General features: G+C 32.9%; 2 protein-coding genes across 2 annotated transcripts in view; both read right to left on the minus strand.

Annotated features, from left to right (window-relative positions):
- Nucleotides 1-293: 293 nt before the first annotated feature.
- LOC143084003 (uncharacterized) lies at nucleotides 294-15,077 on the minus strand. The gene is made up of 6 exons (XM_076260410.1): nucleotides 14,631-15,077; nucleotides 12,702-13,480; nucleotides 10,420-10,450; nucleotides 5,102-5,373; nucleotides 2,863-2,890; nucleotides 294-804 (listed from the first exon to the last, which is right to left on the minus strand). Exons 1-6 carry the CDS (start codon nucleotides 14,887-14,889, stop codon nucleotides 422-424), a joined length of 1,752 nt encoding a protein of 583 aa, XP_076116525.1. The 5' UTR covers nucleotides 14,890-15,077; the 3' UTR covers nucleotides 294-421.
- Nucleotides 15,078-15,316: 239 nt separating this feature from the next.
- The window catches only part of LOC143084319 (uncharacterized), a 53,844-nt gene continuing 50,525 nt past the window's right edge, over nucleotides 15,317-18,635 (minus strand). The window contains exons 6-8 of the mRNA XM_076260731.1: nucleotides 18,010-18,561; nucleotides 16,770-16,876; nucleotides 15,317-15,331 (exon numbers count right to left, since the gene is read on the minus strand). Of these exons, the coding sequence (XP_076116846.1) occupies nucleotides 15,317-15,331; nucleotides 16,770-16,876; nucleotides 18,010-18,561 (674 nt within the window). The remainder of the gene's footprint in view (nucleotides 15,332-16,769; nucleotides 16,877-18,009; nucleotides 18,562-18,635) is intronic.

An 18,635-nucleotide genomic window follows, 5' to 3' on the forward strand; every position in this document is an offset into this window, starting at 1 on the left:
TCTGTGAAGGGTGATAGAGTATTTGTCATAGGATAGAGTCGTGTTTAATAAAGCGCACACTTGATCAAGCGTCTCCATGAAAGGTAATAGAGTAAATTGACACCCTCGTATTAGCCAATCAAAATCTTGCATTTTGACATGAAGTATAATAAAATAACATAATACTGTTCATTAACTGTATGCTTTGAATAACTGATGTGGAACCCAATGAAAATTTAATAAACTTATTTTGACTGTGTTGTGTTATTCTGTATAAATCGAACAGTCTAATTAACCATGTTAAGTTATCTTGAATCTGTTGAATGTGGAGCCAACATAAAGAACAATGTCAATGTAATGGTGGTCCATATTTTTTTTTACTAAAACCAAGACAAGGGAATAATGAAAGTAATGCCAACTGAATGTTTTTGTACTGTTTCTGCTATTGAAAAGGATTTAGTTTTTGCAGAAATGTTTTAAATTTTCCTTGTTTCTCCTCTTCAACTTCCTCAAGTGGAATATATTCCTTTACTCCATCAGTTTTAATGAGTTCCTCCAAACATCTAGCACCTCTCCCTACATTTACCAAGGCTTGAACCAAAACACTTATAGTGGGCTTCACTTTCTGATCTTCCCTCCATTGGAATAATATTTCCTTACATTCTGCCACTAAATTAAATCCATTTTTGTACTGGATTATATCTAATGATGTTACAGGTAATCCTAATTCTATCCCAAGTGGGAAGGATACTTCACCAATTACTTGTGCCAGCTTATCTAATATTTCATCTGTTGGAATTAAATCCAAGTACTCATCATTGAAATCTGTAAAATAGTCTTATTTTTATTAAGTTATTTACGAACAGTTAATACTATAAACACAAGTTCTTCCAACATATACATCACATAACGTTTCGAAATATAAATATAAATCAATAAACCAGTTTGTCATGTTCTAGCAAAAATACTAACATTATGAAAAACGGTGACAAAAAATAAAGGTTCAAATCAAGGCAATTTCACTTTAAAAGGAGCACTGGTGTTTTGAAGTATTGAAACCATGCATCCTTTAACGATTCTAAAGTGAATTGTGTTCACACAATGCAACTGCACATCCATTGTTGCCCTAATAAAAGGTTGACTTACTTAACAAATAAATTGTGAATGTGTCCATGAGACACAGATGATTCCGCCATTTTCATATAACGTCATAAAGGGACATAATTCAAGAACAATAACAGTGACGCTTCCCAAATTCATACTTTATCTGAGTTTTGTGGTTATAATCATTTTGTAAAAGATTCATAATATTTAGTTGAGGCAAACTACCTGAGAGAACGGAAACGAAAAAATCATTCCAATTGTAAAAGGGGCTTAACTCTAAAAAGGTAAAAGTGACGCAACTGAAATTCAACTTGATCTGTCATTTGTGGTAATAAGCCTTGTATTAAAGATTCATAACATTTGGTTGAGGCAAACTAAAGTTAGAGAAAGGAAACAACTTTCAGTACGTACGGACATACTACCGGACGTTAAGACGGACAAGGGTAACACATGCTTCTTAGTGTGTGCTTGTGCATAAATCGAAATTGCGAATAACTAAATGAGGTTATTTTATTGGTAATTAGTCAAGATAAGTGTTCACTAGTTATATATCAAACTAATTTATACCTGAAGGAGGATGTGTCACTGGTAATAAGTTGAGTCAAGTGTTCACTTGTATTGGATCAAACTTACCAATATCTTAGAGGGTATATCACTGATCATAAATACAGGCAAGCGTTCACTGGTTATATATTTTGTCTCACAGATCATGTTTACTGTTGACAGTATCAATTTGTGTCCGCGAGTTTTTAAGATAATATCAAAAAGCAAAAAATGTGGGCAAAAATTACTTTTCAAGGGAAATTACTCCATAAAAAGAAGCGTATTACACCAAAGGCATAGTTAAACTTATAAGTCAAAAATGAACTGACAGTACCATGACAAAAAATTAAAAACACCAAAAGTCAAACAACAGTGTATATAACAAAACATAGAAAACTAAAGACTGGGCAACACAAACCCCACCAAAAACTAGGGGTGATCTCAGGTGCTCTTGAAAGAGTATCAGACTCTGTTCCACATCTAACATCCGTCGTGTTACTCTGGATAAATACGTTGATAAACTGTACCAAATGATTAGGAATCATGCATTAGCAGATTGGTAGTGGACTCTTATTTAACTCTTGTATGTTTTAGGCACCAGTATCAGACCCTGTTCCACATCTACCATCCGTCGTGTTACTCTGAATAACTACGTTTATAAATCATGCATTAGCAGATTGGTAGTTGACTCTCATTTAACCCTTATATGTTTTAGACATCACTAAATTCGCAAACCATCAGCCATGTAAGTGTTCTTACCATGAAACATGACCGAATTTGAATTTTTGAAATGTAATTGAACACCATTTTCCATGACTAAGGATAGACAATCCTGTTATTGGTTAAGACAATAAAGACATTGTAAAATAAAGAAAAACACAAAGAACAAAGCTTTAAGGAGTTCATTGGCGATTTCTGGCTATAGTCTTTACTTTTGCTGATAGATGATGAAGTGTATCTTCTATAGACTTAAGTTTTTTAATACAAAAAGTTGATAATAAATCCTCTTTCGAAGGAAGAAACTGTGATGAATATTCAATTGACAACTACAGATATGTTTTCTCATTTGATATTGGCATTATTCTTTTCCTCCATCTATTGTATTTTTTGCAACAATGGCTACATCAACCAATAAAACAAACGCCATTAAATACCACAATAAATCTATTGTTTCAGTAGTAAACCTATGTTTTGCTATCATCGAAATTTTAATGAGATCTTATTGAAAAAACATACCACACTGTCTATTTCTGGTTCTTTTAACCTACAAATATATTTTAAAAATAAATATAGATTATATGTGTACTGCGTTTAAAGTTGATGATACTACAACATAACAGTGATCTTCTTTACAAAAACTAAGGATGACTTTAAGTGCTACGGAAGGGGAAGCAGATCCTGCTCTTAAGGTGGTTCCCTTCGTGTTGCTCATTTTATAACAAAACCGGTAAATAGTCTAATTCATTAGGTCAGATAAGTGAAAAGGGAAGGGGATTGTAATTACGACATAAGGAACATATTCGATATCATCTGTATAACGAATATACGATAACGTTCAACCAACTCGTAATGGCGTCCATTCTATTTACGAAGGTATGGTTTCAACTTCACCATTTGAATCTCTTGGTTTACAAATGAAAAGGTAACACTTGGGACGCTGATATCATGGTTGTTTTAATCGGGAAGCAGTCCAAATGGCTTAATTTAAAATTAATATTTATAGATCTCTTATCTATGATAATAAAACATTAATATCATAATTCACTGTTGTTATACTGATCATCATAATTGTAGTTATGCTGATCCCAATATGGCGGCATACAAAACAGGTAAAATGCATAGTGCTGGCAGTTCATGCAAGTGGACCATGTACAAAAAAACGAGATTCATAACAAATTAGATACCGTGACTTAAAACATGTCTTTACTTGAAAACGAACGTGATTTAAACATTATAGTTTCAAGTAATAATGTGTAAACATGGAAAATGGTTGCATCACACTATCTTCATGATGGACATTTACCGTATATTATGTCTTGTAAAATACAAAGACCAATATTTGTATAAATGATCATGAAAAATTGCAAACTTCCTTATGTTGAACAAATATTTCGATCACAAATGGTGTTTACGCGTTTGTTGTTATCTTTCCATATTTTTTTTAATTAAATATTCCATTAGCAGAAAGTTCTGATAAAATCAGTTACTATCATCATAGACATATAATATACAGTTGCGATAATCCCTCAAGTTAATTGTCTACAAGTTAGTTACGACTATATTCGTACGATGATCTTCCGTACATTATTTCGGTAACAAGGTCAAATATGATATTATAAACATACACATAAAACAGTACCGTAGATATCAACCTAGCGGATGGGTAATTTTTGTTAAAAGACGCGTTCACAGGGAGAAAAGGACGATTTATCCTATTTCGATAATAACAAAACTGTAAAAAGATATGACAATAGTAGGGCAGGTAATTTACTGCTGACCATTCAAGAGCAACTGAGTTCAACCCTTATTTGTTTTCGTTCGTGTTGCTCTACATAAAGTTATTTGGACTGTTGTTTGTCTTTTCATCATTTTGTGTATTTGACCATAAAAAAAACTATAATTATGCCTTTAATTCAAAATTGTAATATGTCTAAAAATATGAAGTGGTCACATAGAGCAAGATCGCCTTCCTTGCATAACATTTTTTTTCAAATTGCCACTCAGGTTGAACATATAGTTTAAAATGTATAACAATATTTTTGTCAAATTTTTCTGGACATACTATCATGATAATGGACATGAAGGGTTGCAATCTGGGAGAGTTTGCACAATTTAAGAGCATTAAAGCAAAAGGACATAACAATAACAGCCATTTGTCAAGCCAAATGTTCGAATTTGTTTATAGTTTTTTTCTTCTTATTTCTACAATTTATGAATACATCATTTTCTTAAACAGCATGTTGATTCCATTTTAGTTATACAGATAGACATACTATAAAAAGATCATGTTGATTTATAAAATCTCGTTGACGATAGTAAGCCTTAAATGTTTGTACATCATACACGTGTTTCGGTAACATAAGACTTGTCCCTCCTCGAACCAAGACAGTTGGAAATCCAAATTAAACACACAGTGGAAGAGTACTTTTAACTTAAAAGTTAGAAAATTTGTGCCAAATAAGAATAACGCCATCCATGCTGTTAGGAGGGGTAAGGAATGGGGGTGCTTTTAGGGGTGGTAGTGGCAAGAAATGTTAACTTTTATTCGATATTTCAAAATCTATCAACACTATAAATTTATACAGAAAATGAAAGAATCATTGATATTTAATGTCAACAAAGACAAGCTGACGAGGTTTCTAACAATCATGCCCAGTTTCGACATGCAGATTTATACAGAAAATACGTTATTCTTTACACTTAAGTATTCATTTAAAAACCTAAAATTGAAATAAGAAAATAAAATATAGCTTACTTGGCAGAGCATATGGGTAGTTAATTTCATCTTTGTTAAAGCATTCCACATATTCTTGAAAGTTCCTGAACATTTTTCTCTCCAGTTGACCAGTATTCTATACTTGACAATCTGAACACATCTAGGATAATTACTTCTAAGATCATCCCATTCTTGTAAAGCCATTCCAAGATGTATGGCCAGTTCTCGTATTGTGGTTTCGTCAAATCTCGATGAAAATCTCTGTAGTTCAATATCACTTGGAATCTGGATCAATGCATCTTCTTGTAAACCTGTTTAAAAAAAACACATACCACTAATACTGTGAATATAACCAATATCGGACTGACAATTCCAATCGACCTTTTCAGGACTGAGATTTACTATATAAGCAAGACAGGACAACCACAAAATATATTGTCTACATATTTAAGGCCGTTACTTTTCTCGTTTGAATTGTTTTACATTGTCATTTCGGGGCCTTTCATAGCTGACTATGCGGTATGGGCTTTGCTCGTTGTTGAAGGCTGTTCGGTGACATAGAGTTGTTAATTTCTGTGTCATTTTGGTCTCTTGTGTAGAGGTTTCTGATTGGCAATCACACCACATCCTTTATATGTTCTACCTTAATCTCGAATTGACAATGCTGACACCAGTCTGAAACATATATACATTGACTGGGTTGCTATGTGAAGTTTGGTAGTGAATATTCCCACACCTTTGCTAAATTCATTAATAATGTCACACGATGTTCGACAAGAACATATTATTTATTTTTGACCACCCTTGAGACAGATTAAATTAACTTCCTTTTCTACTAATCATACTTATAATGGTTTGACCATCCAATCAAGTGAAATCCATACAGCTACCAGTATCATGACTATAAGAATTATGATAAAAACATTATTATTGATGTTTGACCAACATTGAGACAGATTAAATAATTTCCTTAGTCTACGAATCAGACCTATATTGGTTTGACCATCCAATCAAGTTAAAGCCGTTAAGCTACAAATAGCATGACCAGGGTTTCCTCTCGGTCAATTATTTTTTTCGCCACCTCTTTCACCAAAACAAGATATTTTTCGCCACTTTATTTTTTGTTTCGTCAAGGACATACATATATATTTTTCGCTTAAAATTTACCTTTTTTTCTAACCCCCCCCCCCCTTCCCTTAATATGAATTTGCCCCATGGTGTCTATGATTATTCTCTCAAACTTATTTTAGAGTCTACATTTTAATGAATAAACACTAATCATTTACTTTAAAACAGATTTAAAACTTAACAGGGAAAAACATTGTTTTTTAAACAACTTTTTTCCAAATGAGGGGACCACTATACTTTTAATAATAAAGAAGATATAAGTCCTGGAATATAAAAAAAATAATAGACATGTTTCGATCATATAATACCAGTATAGTTCGTAGGGAAGGTTTCTTTAAAAGAAAAAAAAACGGATGTGCTTTTTTGTACTAAGAAGTGGTTTTTACAACAAAACAAAAGATTTTATTACATGAAATTGATCCTTCATTTCATATGTAGTCATTACATTGAAGGGTTACTCTAATTCGAGGGGTTGTTCCCAACCTTTTGTATATATTTCTTCATAACGACAGTTTTCTGTTCTTGGCCATCGTAAATGAAAAAGACGTAAAACTATGAATGAAACACGTGTGTCACTCAAACTACTTTAAAGTAATCTCCCTAATCAATTACCTATATAAAAGTCAAAGGATACTTAAAGTTTAAAATCAGAGATTGTTCTTGCTTTTGAACATTTTTCGTCACAACAAAAGCTTTCTTTTCTAAACTATCTTTAAAAAGAGAGGAGACGTCAACAGTTTGATTCAAACACGTGCGTCACCAAGTGGTAAATAAATTATGTATTTGACATTTAGCGGAAGCAATTTAACCATATCATTTTGTCAATCAACACCTTTAATAATTAGTCCTTTGTTGTCGATAGCTATAAAATGCAATCAGCTGATAATTGATTTTCTGTCCAAATCTTAATGAGGTCAAGATGAATTCCGAGTATTGTCTGATCGGGAAAAGTCCGCGAAACTCGAAAAAAAGTAAATAAACAAGATGGAGGAAAATAAATCGTTATATATATTCATTTCGCCAAAATCTTTCGCAAATGACGAATTTTTATCGCCACAATTAATTTCTTTTTCGCAGCGGAAGCCCTGAGCATTACTATAAGAATTATGATAAGAACATTTGTTTCTATTGCTTTAATATACATGTAGGTTGCACTTTGTAAATACAGCTGTTTCTGAAACCACGCCTCTTTTGGGGAGATTTAGAATATTCATAGAAAATTAATTTTGTTTACATACTGGTTCCCAGTTATGCTCTCTGTGTTCCATCTCATAGAGGCATAATTTGGGAATGTTACCAGTAAATATACATGTGCATATATTGTTTACATTGAAATCTGTGGTAACCCTTCATTCGAGGTAGGGGTAGTTAAGAAAATTAGTGTTAGTTTAAACTCTGAAAAGTTCAGGGCATACAAACGTTGAAAATATGCCGCACAGCCCTATATTTTGACCTTTGAAAAAAATTGTAGTGCATATGAACTTCATAACTTCATAGTAAAAGTGGTACATTTTTAGCCGTAAAAGGAGTTCCTATGGGAAATTGCATTGTCAATATTTACAGAACTGCAACCTTAAAAATTAATCGTCAAGCCATTTTCACTGTTCCAATGAGATTAATTAATGTGCGAAATATCCTCCGCAATTTCTGCGAATCAATCAACAGCATGCTTTAACATTCCCTGAATTTGCTTCAATTCAAATTTAGAGATTCTACAACTAAAGTTGAATTGAAAACCTTGATTTAAGTCATATTCAACAAGTAAAGCTATCTCGCAAATTCTGATTAGCGTTTGGTACAAAGGAAACATAATCCTGAAATAACTCTGAGAGCATCAGAACCACCCACATGAGCACTGGAATCTTTTAGGCAAATTGTCCATAATTCCTACGTTTGTCTTCTGGACAATGGCAATATGGCAATACTATGCAGAACCAGATCGATTGCTGTATAATTGAAATCAGTATGTCATTGGAGCATGTGGAGCAAAACGGAGAATTTGTACCAAGGATATGCGGAATTCTGACATGACGTCCTTTAAACGCTTTGAGTACACACCCGCGGTAAAATATAAATATATATTGTTTGGGCTGTTCCGATCATACTCTCGCGTCATATGCTTTTTTATGAATGAGCTACCTGATGTCATAAAACGATAACGTCAGAATATAAGCATTTTATGAGAAAATACACGCTTTGTAAAAAGGAAAATCATCACAACAAGGAAACGCAAACAAACGATGCTAAAATGTGTTATATAAGCCATGTTTTGTATATGTTCCGAAACCATATGAGTATTTGGACCATACGCGTATGGTCATGACCATATGGGTATATACTCATATGGTCCGACCATACGCGTATGGTCCGACCGTACGCGTATGGTCGGGGTAATTTACACTATGTTACAGTTTACTTTGAATACTTCTAAACTTTTCATATGGTATGACCGTTCATTAAAAAGACGCTATCATATAGGTAATTTTATTATTATATTATAATAAAAAGATTAGCTAAATAAAAATTAGAAGTTTCATATAGGTAATTCTACTAATTTGTCAAAACTATAATAAACACGTTTATACCGAATGTCACTACCGATGGTCATTACCAATTTTTATTACGAGTGAATTGCAATATGTCAACTTAAACAAATAAATCCAAAAAAATTCTCCAGAACTGTTACACAAGAAGTCACTGGAAAGTAACATAGTTTATTTATGGTGTCTTGTGAATATGGTGTTTTGCAGTCATTTTACGATATCTGAGATCTAGAGCTTCATAAAAACACCGTAGACATATCGGAATGACACAAGACATCGGTATCACTGTACATAGCTGCAAAAAAGGCTAACTTTTCACTCGCAAACAAAAGGTGTAAATGAAAAAGATCGTGCACAACCAAGACTTGCAAATGCAAAAAGCTATGATACCGTGTGGGAGTAAATGTCACCCCAAGCCTACATGCAAGAATGTAATTAGCGATGAAAACTAATTATGGCATCAATATTTAATCTTAACGTAGTCTTTGATTTATAAAATTAATACTTTGGCATGTATTAAACAATCATTGTTTTTTTTAGATAAAGTTTTTGTATTACTGAAACGTTTATAATGTAATTTAAAAAAAAATACCTATATGGTCCAAATACTCATATGGTCTGGCCCGTTAATAACCAAACGAGTATTATACTCATATGGTCCGACCATACGCGTACGGTCGGACCATACGCGTATGGTCGGACCATATGAGTATACGCATATGGCCATGACCATACGTGTATGGTCCAAATACTCATATGGTCCGGAACATATACACATAAGACATATAAATACACTTATATAAGTTCCTCCAAACCCATCTAAACATGTTATTGTAAATAGTTTTAGCTGCCACTTATTCATTTTGCTCCGTTCTTTTACGTCAATTTAATAGTGCGTTCATTTATCAGAACGGCAAATAATGCCTTTACCTAGAGCCCTTCGATCCAAAACAATTGTCGTATTTGTTCTATTAGAATCGAAATAATTCATGGGGGCTTAAATATATCTTGATTTTACCACAGGTTGCACTTTATGACAAATATTTTACCCTGAGCGATAGCAGGGGGGTAAAATATCGGCATAAAGGGACAACCCGTGGTAAAATCAAGATATATTCAAGCCCCCATGAATTAGTTCTTAATTGATCTGAATCAATTTCCAAACGTAAGCAGATTGTTGCATGTGTAATGTTTTATCTTGCCAAAACCGGAAATGAGATCATTCAAACGTGCAGCATATGATGTTTGAGCGAAAATAAACAAACCAAGCAATACAAAAATGAATTAGAAATGTTCAAAAAAGTATACCGAAGAAATCGTTTATAAGATATCAAAGGTTGGGAGAGGACAAAGAACAAAGATAGTATAATAACAATAGGGCAGTGGATGAAAAGAAGTTGGTGCTGTTTTTGATAAAATAAGAAGTAAATATAGGATTCCTGATTTGATATCAATTTGATTGAAACTGCAAACAACCCTAACACAAGCAGTTAATGAACATGTTTTGCTCTGAAGGAATTTCGAAGAAAAATGATATCTGATTTTGATTCCCAGCTCGTTGCTGAGGGTCTGGATCTACAACAAGTAGTTCATCAATGTGATAAGAAGCGAAAACGTCTTTGGGTTGCAGCAAGGTATAAACTAGTGTAATGAACAGATCAGTAATATCTAATTAAGGTTAATTACCTGGACAGTCCTCTTCACATTGTTCTTTTTCCTGAAACATATAAATAAGGCGGGCTAAGTTAAACATCTTAAATTAAAGTTAATAGGAAAACAGTGTTGACATCACATCGTGTATTTCCATTAAGGTTTATGACCCCTTCTGTAGCCATTTTTGTACGAACTTTTCAAACTTCAATTGTATCAAAACTACAGATATAATGAATAATATAGATAGGCCATTTTGTACATATTCCAAGGGGAAACTTGATGCAAGGCATTAGTTTTTACTGTTTCATTAAATTTAAATGAAAAAGAGGACTTTGTGGTAAATAAATCAAGATTTTCATAAAAAATCCACAGCCTTTAATACAGAGATTTTTGTTATAAAATTTGAAACATAAATTACTTGTAACTTGATTTTCTATGATTTGCAGTGTTTACTTTTTACATAAAGATCTAAGCAACCTGTAAATTCCAAAACACCTGGTGCTGAGTCCCTAAAGTCGAGCGCACCCTAAAAGGCGTACTGGATTTTGTCCATATTTAAATTTGTTTCAACCAATAACTACATTTATAAACTTGTTTTAAGAAAATCAATGCTAGCACTGTATGCAGTAATCCTATTTCTATCAGTCATCAAATTGACAAACATGAGAGTACAAGGATAAAGGCTGTTAATTTTCTATAAAAATCTTGATTAATTTACCAAAAAGTCCTTTTTTTTCTATTAAATGCAATGAAATATTATTCATTATATATGTAGTTTTGATTCAATTGAAGTTTGAAAAGTTCACACAAAAATGGCTACAGAAGGGCTCATAAACCTTAAAAACTTTAACATGCTATTGACTATGGTAGATTACTTTCAAATAACAAAGAACCGGTCAACCTCTACATGAAAATATAGAAAGACGAAGCCAAAAGGGTATACATGTATGTATAGCTACAGGGTTTCTGCTGGAAATAATAATAAATGTGGCGATTAAAATTCGTCATTTGCAAAAGAATTTGTTTGAAAGAAATATATATAACTATTTGTTGTCATCCATCTTAGCTTGTTTATTTACTTTTTTACGGATTTCTCGGATTTTATCCGATCAGACAATACTCGGAATTCGTCTTGAACTCATTAATATTTTGACAGGAAATCAATAATCAGCTGATTACATTTGATAGGTATCGACAACAAAGTACTAATTGATAAAGGTGTTAATTGTGTTGTTTGACAAAATAATATGATGAAATGGCGTTCGTCACATGTCACATAAAGGATTTATTAACCCCTTGGCCACCCACGTGTTCGAAGCAAACTTTTGACGTCTCCTCTCCTTCTTGTGATGATAGTCCAGAAAATAAAACTGTTGTTATAACGAAAAATGTTCAGAAGCAAGAAAAATCTTCGATTTAAACTTTATCCTTTGGCCATGTTGACTTTGATATAGATAATTAATTTGAGAGAGTACTTTATAAATGACGTGTTTCAAGCATAGTTTTACGTCTCAACTTTTTCATTTACGATGGTCTAGAAAAGGAAAATGTCGTTATGAAGAAATCTATGCAAAAGGTTGGAAATAACCCCTCGAATGAGAGAAACCATTCACTGTAATGACTACACCTTAAATGAGGGATTGATTTCGAGTGATAAAAGCTTTTGTTTTGTTGTAAAAACCACTTCTTAGTACAAAAGGGCACATATTTTTCTTTTGAAGAAATTTCCCCAAAGAACTGTACATCTTTCTGGTATTATATGGTCAAAACATGTCCAAGAATTTTGTTATATTCCTGGACTTATATCTTATTTATTTAAAGTTAGTGGCTCCTTTTTTAGAAAAGTTGTTCAAAATATAATGAATTTTCCCCTTTTTAAGTTAAAAAAAGTTCTTCTTTTCAAAAGTAAAGGTTTAGTGTTTATTCATTAAATGTAGACTCTAAGATAAGTTTGAGAAAATAATCCCAGAAAACAATGGAAAATGGAGCAAACTCATCTTATTTAGGAAGGGGGGGGGGTAAAAAAAAAGAAAAAAATAATAAAGTGGCGAAAAATATATTGTTTTGCCGAAAATGGTGGCGAAAAAAATAATTGACCCAGTGGAAACTCTGTAGATATATAAAAAAGTCACTGAAATATAATTCTTATCTTTTCCAACATAAACTATCCATCACTTTATTCTATAAAACCTAGAAACAGATTACAAGATAACATTTTAAAACATCACAATTTGTACTTTAGATGAAAACTAGCAGAACCACAAAGTATTCCAAAACAAATAAACTTATTCTATTAAAGCCATATGATTTATTACCTGATCTTGATTCCAAATATTCCACTTTTCTTTAGTATGTACAATCTTGTGTTTATTACAGATCCATTCATCAGTCATGAGTGCTGCCTCTTCAGTTATATGGCATTCTAACCTGGAGCATGCATATTCAATGTGGAAAGGTAGTGTTTGGCTGATAGATGTGGCCTGGACTGTGGACTTATAGAATTCTGAGATTCTCTCCAATGTTGTATACATGCATTCCTTGATACCAGTGGCTATATCTGGTACTATCAGTCCATTGGAGGTTTCGTGGACTATGTAGAGAAATATCTTGTTGCCTTCAACACATACAACAATATCATGTGCTTTGTCGAATGATAATCCAATGAATCCTGAAAACAGGAGTTGTTTTCCTTCATATGTCTTCACAGTCCACATACTGAGACATGCGCTAATGAGACGATTCGGTAAGGCTGGTGGTATGATTGTCCCTTTGAAAACAAAAGCTAGACTGATGGCTTTCTCTGGTGTGCATTCATGGGTCATGAATCTTGTGTCATTTCTTTGAGTGAGCATACAGGGAACAAAGAAGTTTTCCACTGGTAACCGACTTCCCGTATTAATATCATATCTACGCTGCTCTGATAGAATATCAAGGTGGATAAGCATATCAAATATGAACTCTTTGTAGGGTGATATCTTATTGAAATGCTTTTGTTCCCAAATAAGATACAGATCTTTTCTTTGTATTATTCCACTTCCTGACATCCTTTCGAAAGTATTTCTAATAAGGCCTTTCTTTGGCCAGAAGGCAATATCTGTAAAGTAAAATTCAAACAAAGTACAAATTAAAAAAGTTTTAAACAAATCTTATTATAAAAAACGAGCTCAAAACACAAAAAGAAAAAAAAATAATTTGAAGGAAATAATTTCGTGACCTCTAAAAAGAGTTTACTAACGATGTCGGGACATGCATGTGACTAATTTGTAAATCTTGTCTTGCTGATTATGACGGCTTTTTTGTTTCCATTTTTCTTTTATACTTTTTAACTAAATAGGCAAAGATTTAAAACAAAAGACCGGTATCATTTGCCATTTAAGGGCACTCACTCCTATAAAAAACGATGTCTGACAGTTTTTACAGAATAGCTTATTACAATGTTTGGCACTGTCATATTTTCTCGCTATTCATTTTCATTACAATAAACAAAGCTTGCATTTCGTCCCTATGTTCAATCTGTAAACCCGATTAAAAAAATATATACTCTAATAACACTGATAATGACTTTGGTCTAATTTGTTTAAGTTTTGCTAAGAGGTTACATACATTACGATGATGTCAACCTTATGTATTATTTTGCAGCCATTTGAATGACTGACCGCAGCGATACAAGCACAAACTCTTTGGAAAAGATACTCCAATGAAAATTTGGTTGCAACTGTTTTAGTAGTTTCAGAGAAGAACATTTTTGACATCAAGAAATGGCAATTGTCAGGTGATCAAGTCTTTGTTTCACTGCCTTTTGTATCTGTGATTGTATATATGTAAGGCCTTTTATCTTAAAACTTTCATTTGTACACCTTCAAACATCATATCCAGTATTATAATTGGTTGATTTATGAGTGTGTTTGAGAATTTTTCTAGAAAGTTTTAGAACTGCAAATTTTTAGTTTTGAAAGTCTTTTGAATTGTTTTGACAATTATCTAGCCTAATTATAAAAAAGAAGATGTGGTATGATTGCCAATGAGACAAATGTCCACAAAAAAGACCAAAATGACACAGACATTAACAACTATAGGTAACCGTACGGCCTTCAACAATTAGCAAAGCCCATACCGCATAGTCAGCTATAAAAGGCCGCGATATGACAATGTAAAATAATGAGATTATTAGCATAGTATATAGACACCTGGCTGTGTTTGATGGCCATGGAGAATATACAAGTGGATAGTATATCATATAATACCTGTAACAAAGGATCTCATCACTTCGACCAGAAGCAGCGGACTGATGATCACATAACCTTTCAACTGTGGGGTATCAAAATAGACTAATTTCCCCAGTGAGTGGTGAAATTGTAGAAAATCTCTCAGCTCTTCATTTGATAAGACAGACACCTTGCTGATGGAATTCAATTCTTCAACTTCTCTCAATGACAATACTTGTTTCCCCTTTGCTACCAAATTAGCAATCTCAAGTTCAAGAGGAACAGAGGCATTGGGCATTGACTCTCCCCAACATGGATGTTGAAAGGTAAGATCTGTGATTGCTTTCTTAAGGACATCGATCTCCGGATCTGTTTTGTCTGTGGCATTGACAAATATTTGGTTGTCGATGACCAGATGTCCTCGTCCTTCATGGTCTCTAAATAACTCTTCTACTCCACTATATAACTCGGCACGCCGTGTTTCAATATCCCCCTATTAAAAAATACAGAAGAACAGAGAGTAATAAGATTTTATGGTGAGATGCAATGTATGCACTGCCTTAGTTCATGTAAAACTAAGCTATCAGTGAATCCAGTAATCCAAAATAAAAAGTTGATGATTTTAGACATGTTTAATACTAGTGAACAATTAAAAGAAAAAAATAAATAAGGGCGTGCAAAATGACAGCAAACCGTTTATTGGTTGTTCATGTTAACCAATTATTTCATGGGTCCAACTCCTAAATGCCAAAAAATAGAATATTCAACGAAACAATATATTGAGATTGCAATGTTATTACATTAAACTATGGTAAGTTTTCTTAGTAATTGCACAAACATTGATATAAAGTGTTATTTTTCTATGAATCATTGATTAATTCCAAAAAAAATATCAATGGAATTTTGAATATTTAATTTGACCTCCATACTTTTATCACAAACAACATTTTGGAAGGGGACTGGATATAGAAGTTTTCGCACAGAAACGACATTTTGGTACATTTTCAATACAATCAAAGATCATTGCACGATGACAGTACAAGTGAAATACGTCTATTTTGAAATTGATCATTAAAACTTAAGTTATTGAACTGAACAAAAACTCGGGTTTTTCAATTTGTTGTTAAAATCCTATCTTCAAAGTCTGTAATAGATTCTTGATTTTAAAATATTTGAACCTTTAAAGCACCAGTTAAGCTACATTGTAGAAAGTTGCATCTGATCTGGTGCAATCAAATTATCGATGTCAGATCTTGTATAGGTATTCTCAATAATCATAAATTTGCCTTTTTCTGTTATATTCTAACAACAATCATGCCTTAATTTCAATCTACTGCAGTGATTCTGACCTTTGACAGAAACGATGCTTCATTCTCAATTGATCTAATATTTGTCCAAACATTTGTGTAACATATTTGTTTGACACAAATTTATTTACCTTAAGTTTGGATTATTATTAAACAACTTCCCCCGAAAAAAGTAGGAATATTTTCCTTCACAATGGACATATCAAGCAAATGATAAAGGTTTGACGAATGATTGAAAGATTTTACATATAAGTTTTACTTCATTGTAACTTAATTATGCAACAAAGGTACGACGTGTTTTGCTCATTCGTAGCACTATCTACCAATTTGAAAGCTAATGAAACTTTATAACAAACAGTATTGACTTCATCAGTGGTTACCTCCAACTGATTAATTCACAAATGTTTACGCATAAACCACACAACAGTTAGTAAAATCACTTCTGCAACCTTGTTACAGTAGGGACAGTAGTTATTATGAATTATCCAATTATAAAACAATAAACTTTTCAAGAAAATGTTATTTTAGTTTCTCCTTACAGCTGGACAACCAATAAAATAATATTCTATTAATAAAATTTCTGCCAACATGACCAATTTGCATTATTACACCCCAGGTAGTTTCTTTAATATGTTAATTGATTATTTGTACCTCACTTCTCGGTATTAACGGGATATTATTACAATATATGAACTATTCAGACCACTCGATCACTAAGGCCCTTCAAATACTAAATGATAGGCATACAATAAATACATTAAATGAATAAGTTCGATTGTGTGCTGAATTGTGAGTGAAAATAAGTGATGTAAAGAATACCATATGCCATTATCTGACGTGTCTGTATATCAGTTAACATTAGTTATCTTACCTTTGGTACTTTGTCTTTATGAGTTGCAACAAACAAAATCTTTGGAATTCCTGTATATACTGCTTTACAATAGGTAAGGATACAGTTGACCCAGTGTTGTAAAAATACTGAAAATACAATATATCAATACAATACATCTCTTACTTCCAGTTATATGGATTTTCGGGATAAATAGCTGGCTTGAGTTTGCAATATCGATATTGGTTTCTAGTTATTCCTTGTGTTTTTTGTCTGTAACTAAATACATAAAATGTTCTTTTATTTTTAAAGGTTATTGCCATTTCAAAGTGAGTTCTCTGACTCAATGTCACTATGAATTCAATGTTGATCACTGCCCATATCACCAAGTTAACAATATGTTATTTTCCAATGAATCATGGATTAATTCCAAAAAACCATCAATGGAATTTAGAATATTTAATTTGACCGAGTTTTATGCTAAAGCAATGTTGTTGCTAATGCAATAAAGATTCATTCATTCATTCATTCAATACCTTGCGAACACCATTTGATTGAAATATATTAAAGATCGCGATTCCAAACACCTGTTTCTCTCTGGATTTTTCATTTTGTATAAAAGCTTCCGTCTGTCAGCATGTTTCATCATTGATTTCCATCCTCTTACTTACACCCTCTGGTTCAATCGATGAATTTAGAATTCGTATGATCAGTTAACAACAAAGTTCATGTTTTAATGATTTGTAAGTCTTGAACGTGTTATATGTTTATATTAATAATAGTTATCAAAGGTACCAGGATTATAATTTAGTACGCCAGACGCGCGTTTCGTCTACATAAGACTAATCAGTGACGCTCATATCAAAATATTTATAGAGCCAAACAAGTACAAAGTTGAAGAGCATTGAGGATCCAAAATTCCAAAAAGTGTTGCCAAATACGGCTAAGGTAATCTATGTCTGGGATAAGAAAAGCCTTAGTTTTAAAAAAAATCAAAGTTTAGTAAACAGGAAATTTATAAAAATGACCACATCATTAATATTCATGTCATCACCGAGGTGTTGACTACTGGGCTGGTGATACCTTCGGGGACGAAACGTCCACCAGCAGTGGCATCGACCCAGTGGTGTAAATAGTTATCAAAGGTACCAGGATTATAATTTAGTACGCCAGAGGCGCGTTTCGTCTACATAAGACTCACCAGTGACGCTCATATCAAAATATTTATAGAGCCAAACAAGTACAAAGTTGATTTATAAAATGAATAGTTTCATAATAATACCTGCTGGGGTTGGAGTCATATGCTGCCCTGGAAAGCACAAGACATCAGGAACCTGCTCATGTAATCCTTTGCTTCCATCAAAAACAACAAGAAACAAAGCTCTATAGGTCATGAAGGTCTGGTGTGTTGTATAATAAACATACTGTCCACCAAAATCCCAGAAGATGAGTCTTCCAACTTTCATCTTGTACTTTCCACTCTTTAGGACTTTTTCCATTTTTCTTCTGATTTCATCTATAGTCATCTTTGCTTTCATTTTCTGTTTCAACTGCTGTCGTGATAGAGGCACACTAGAGGACGTCTCCAGTGATAAAGGTATGGCTGATGGGGGTTGGTTAGAGATAGTATCTGATGTGTTTGATGGCAGAGGCAATGCCATAGCTTGTGATTGCTGTAGGACACCTGGATTACCCATGTTATCGTCTTTACTTCCAGCAGGACTAATATCTGATGCTTGATGTTGGTCTAACTTTTCACTTGAATTTGTTCCCTTCTCGTCTCTTGAAGTCATTAAAACCTTATTGTAAACAACATCCATGGCGTTATAACTTCCTATAAGAAGAACAAAAAAGAATTTTAGTATAAAAAAGTTAAAATAAATGCTTAACTTAAAGCGGGTGATTTTC

This window comes from Mytilus galloprovincialis, chromosome 7, assembly GCF_965363235.1.
Source record: "Mytilus galloprovincialis chromosome 7, xbMytGall1.hap1.1, whole genome shotgun sequence".
Lineage (NCBI taxonomy): Eukaryota > Metazoa > Mollusca > Bivalvia > Mytilida > Mytilidae > Mytilus > Mytilus galloprovincialis.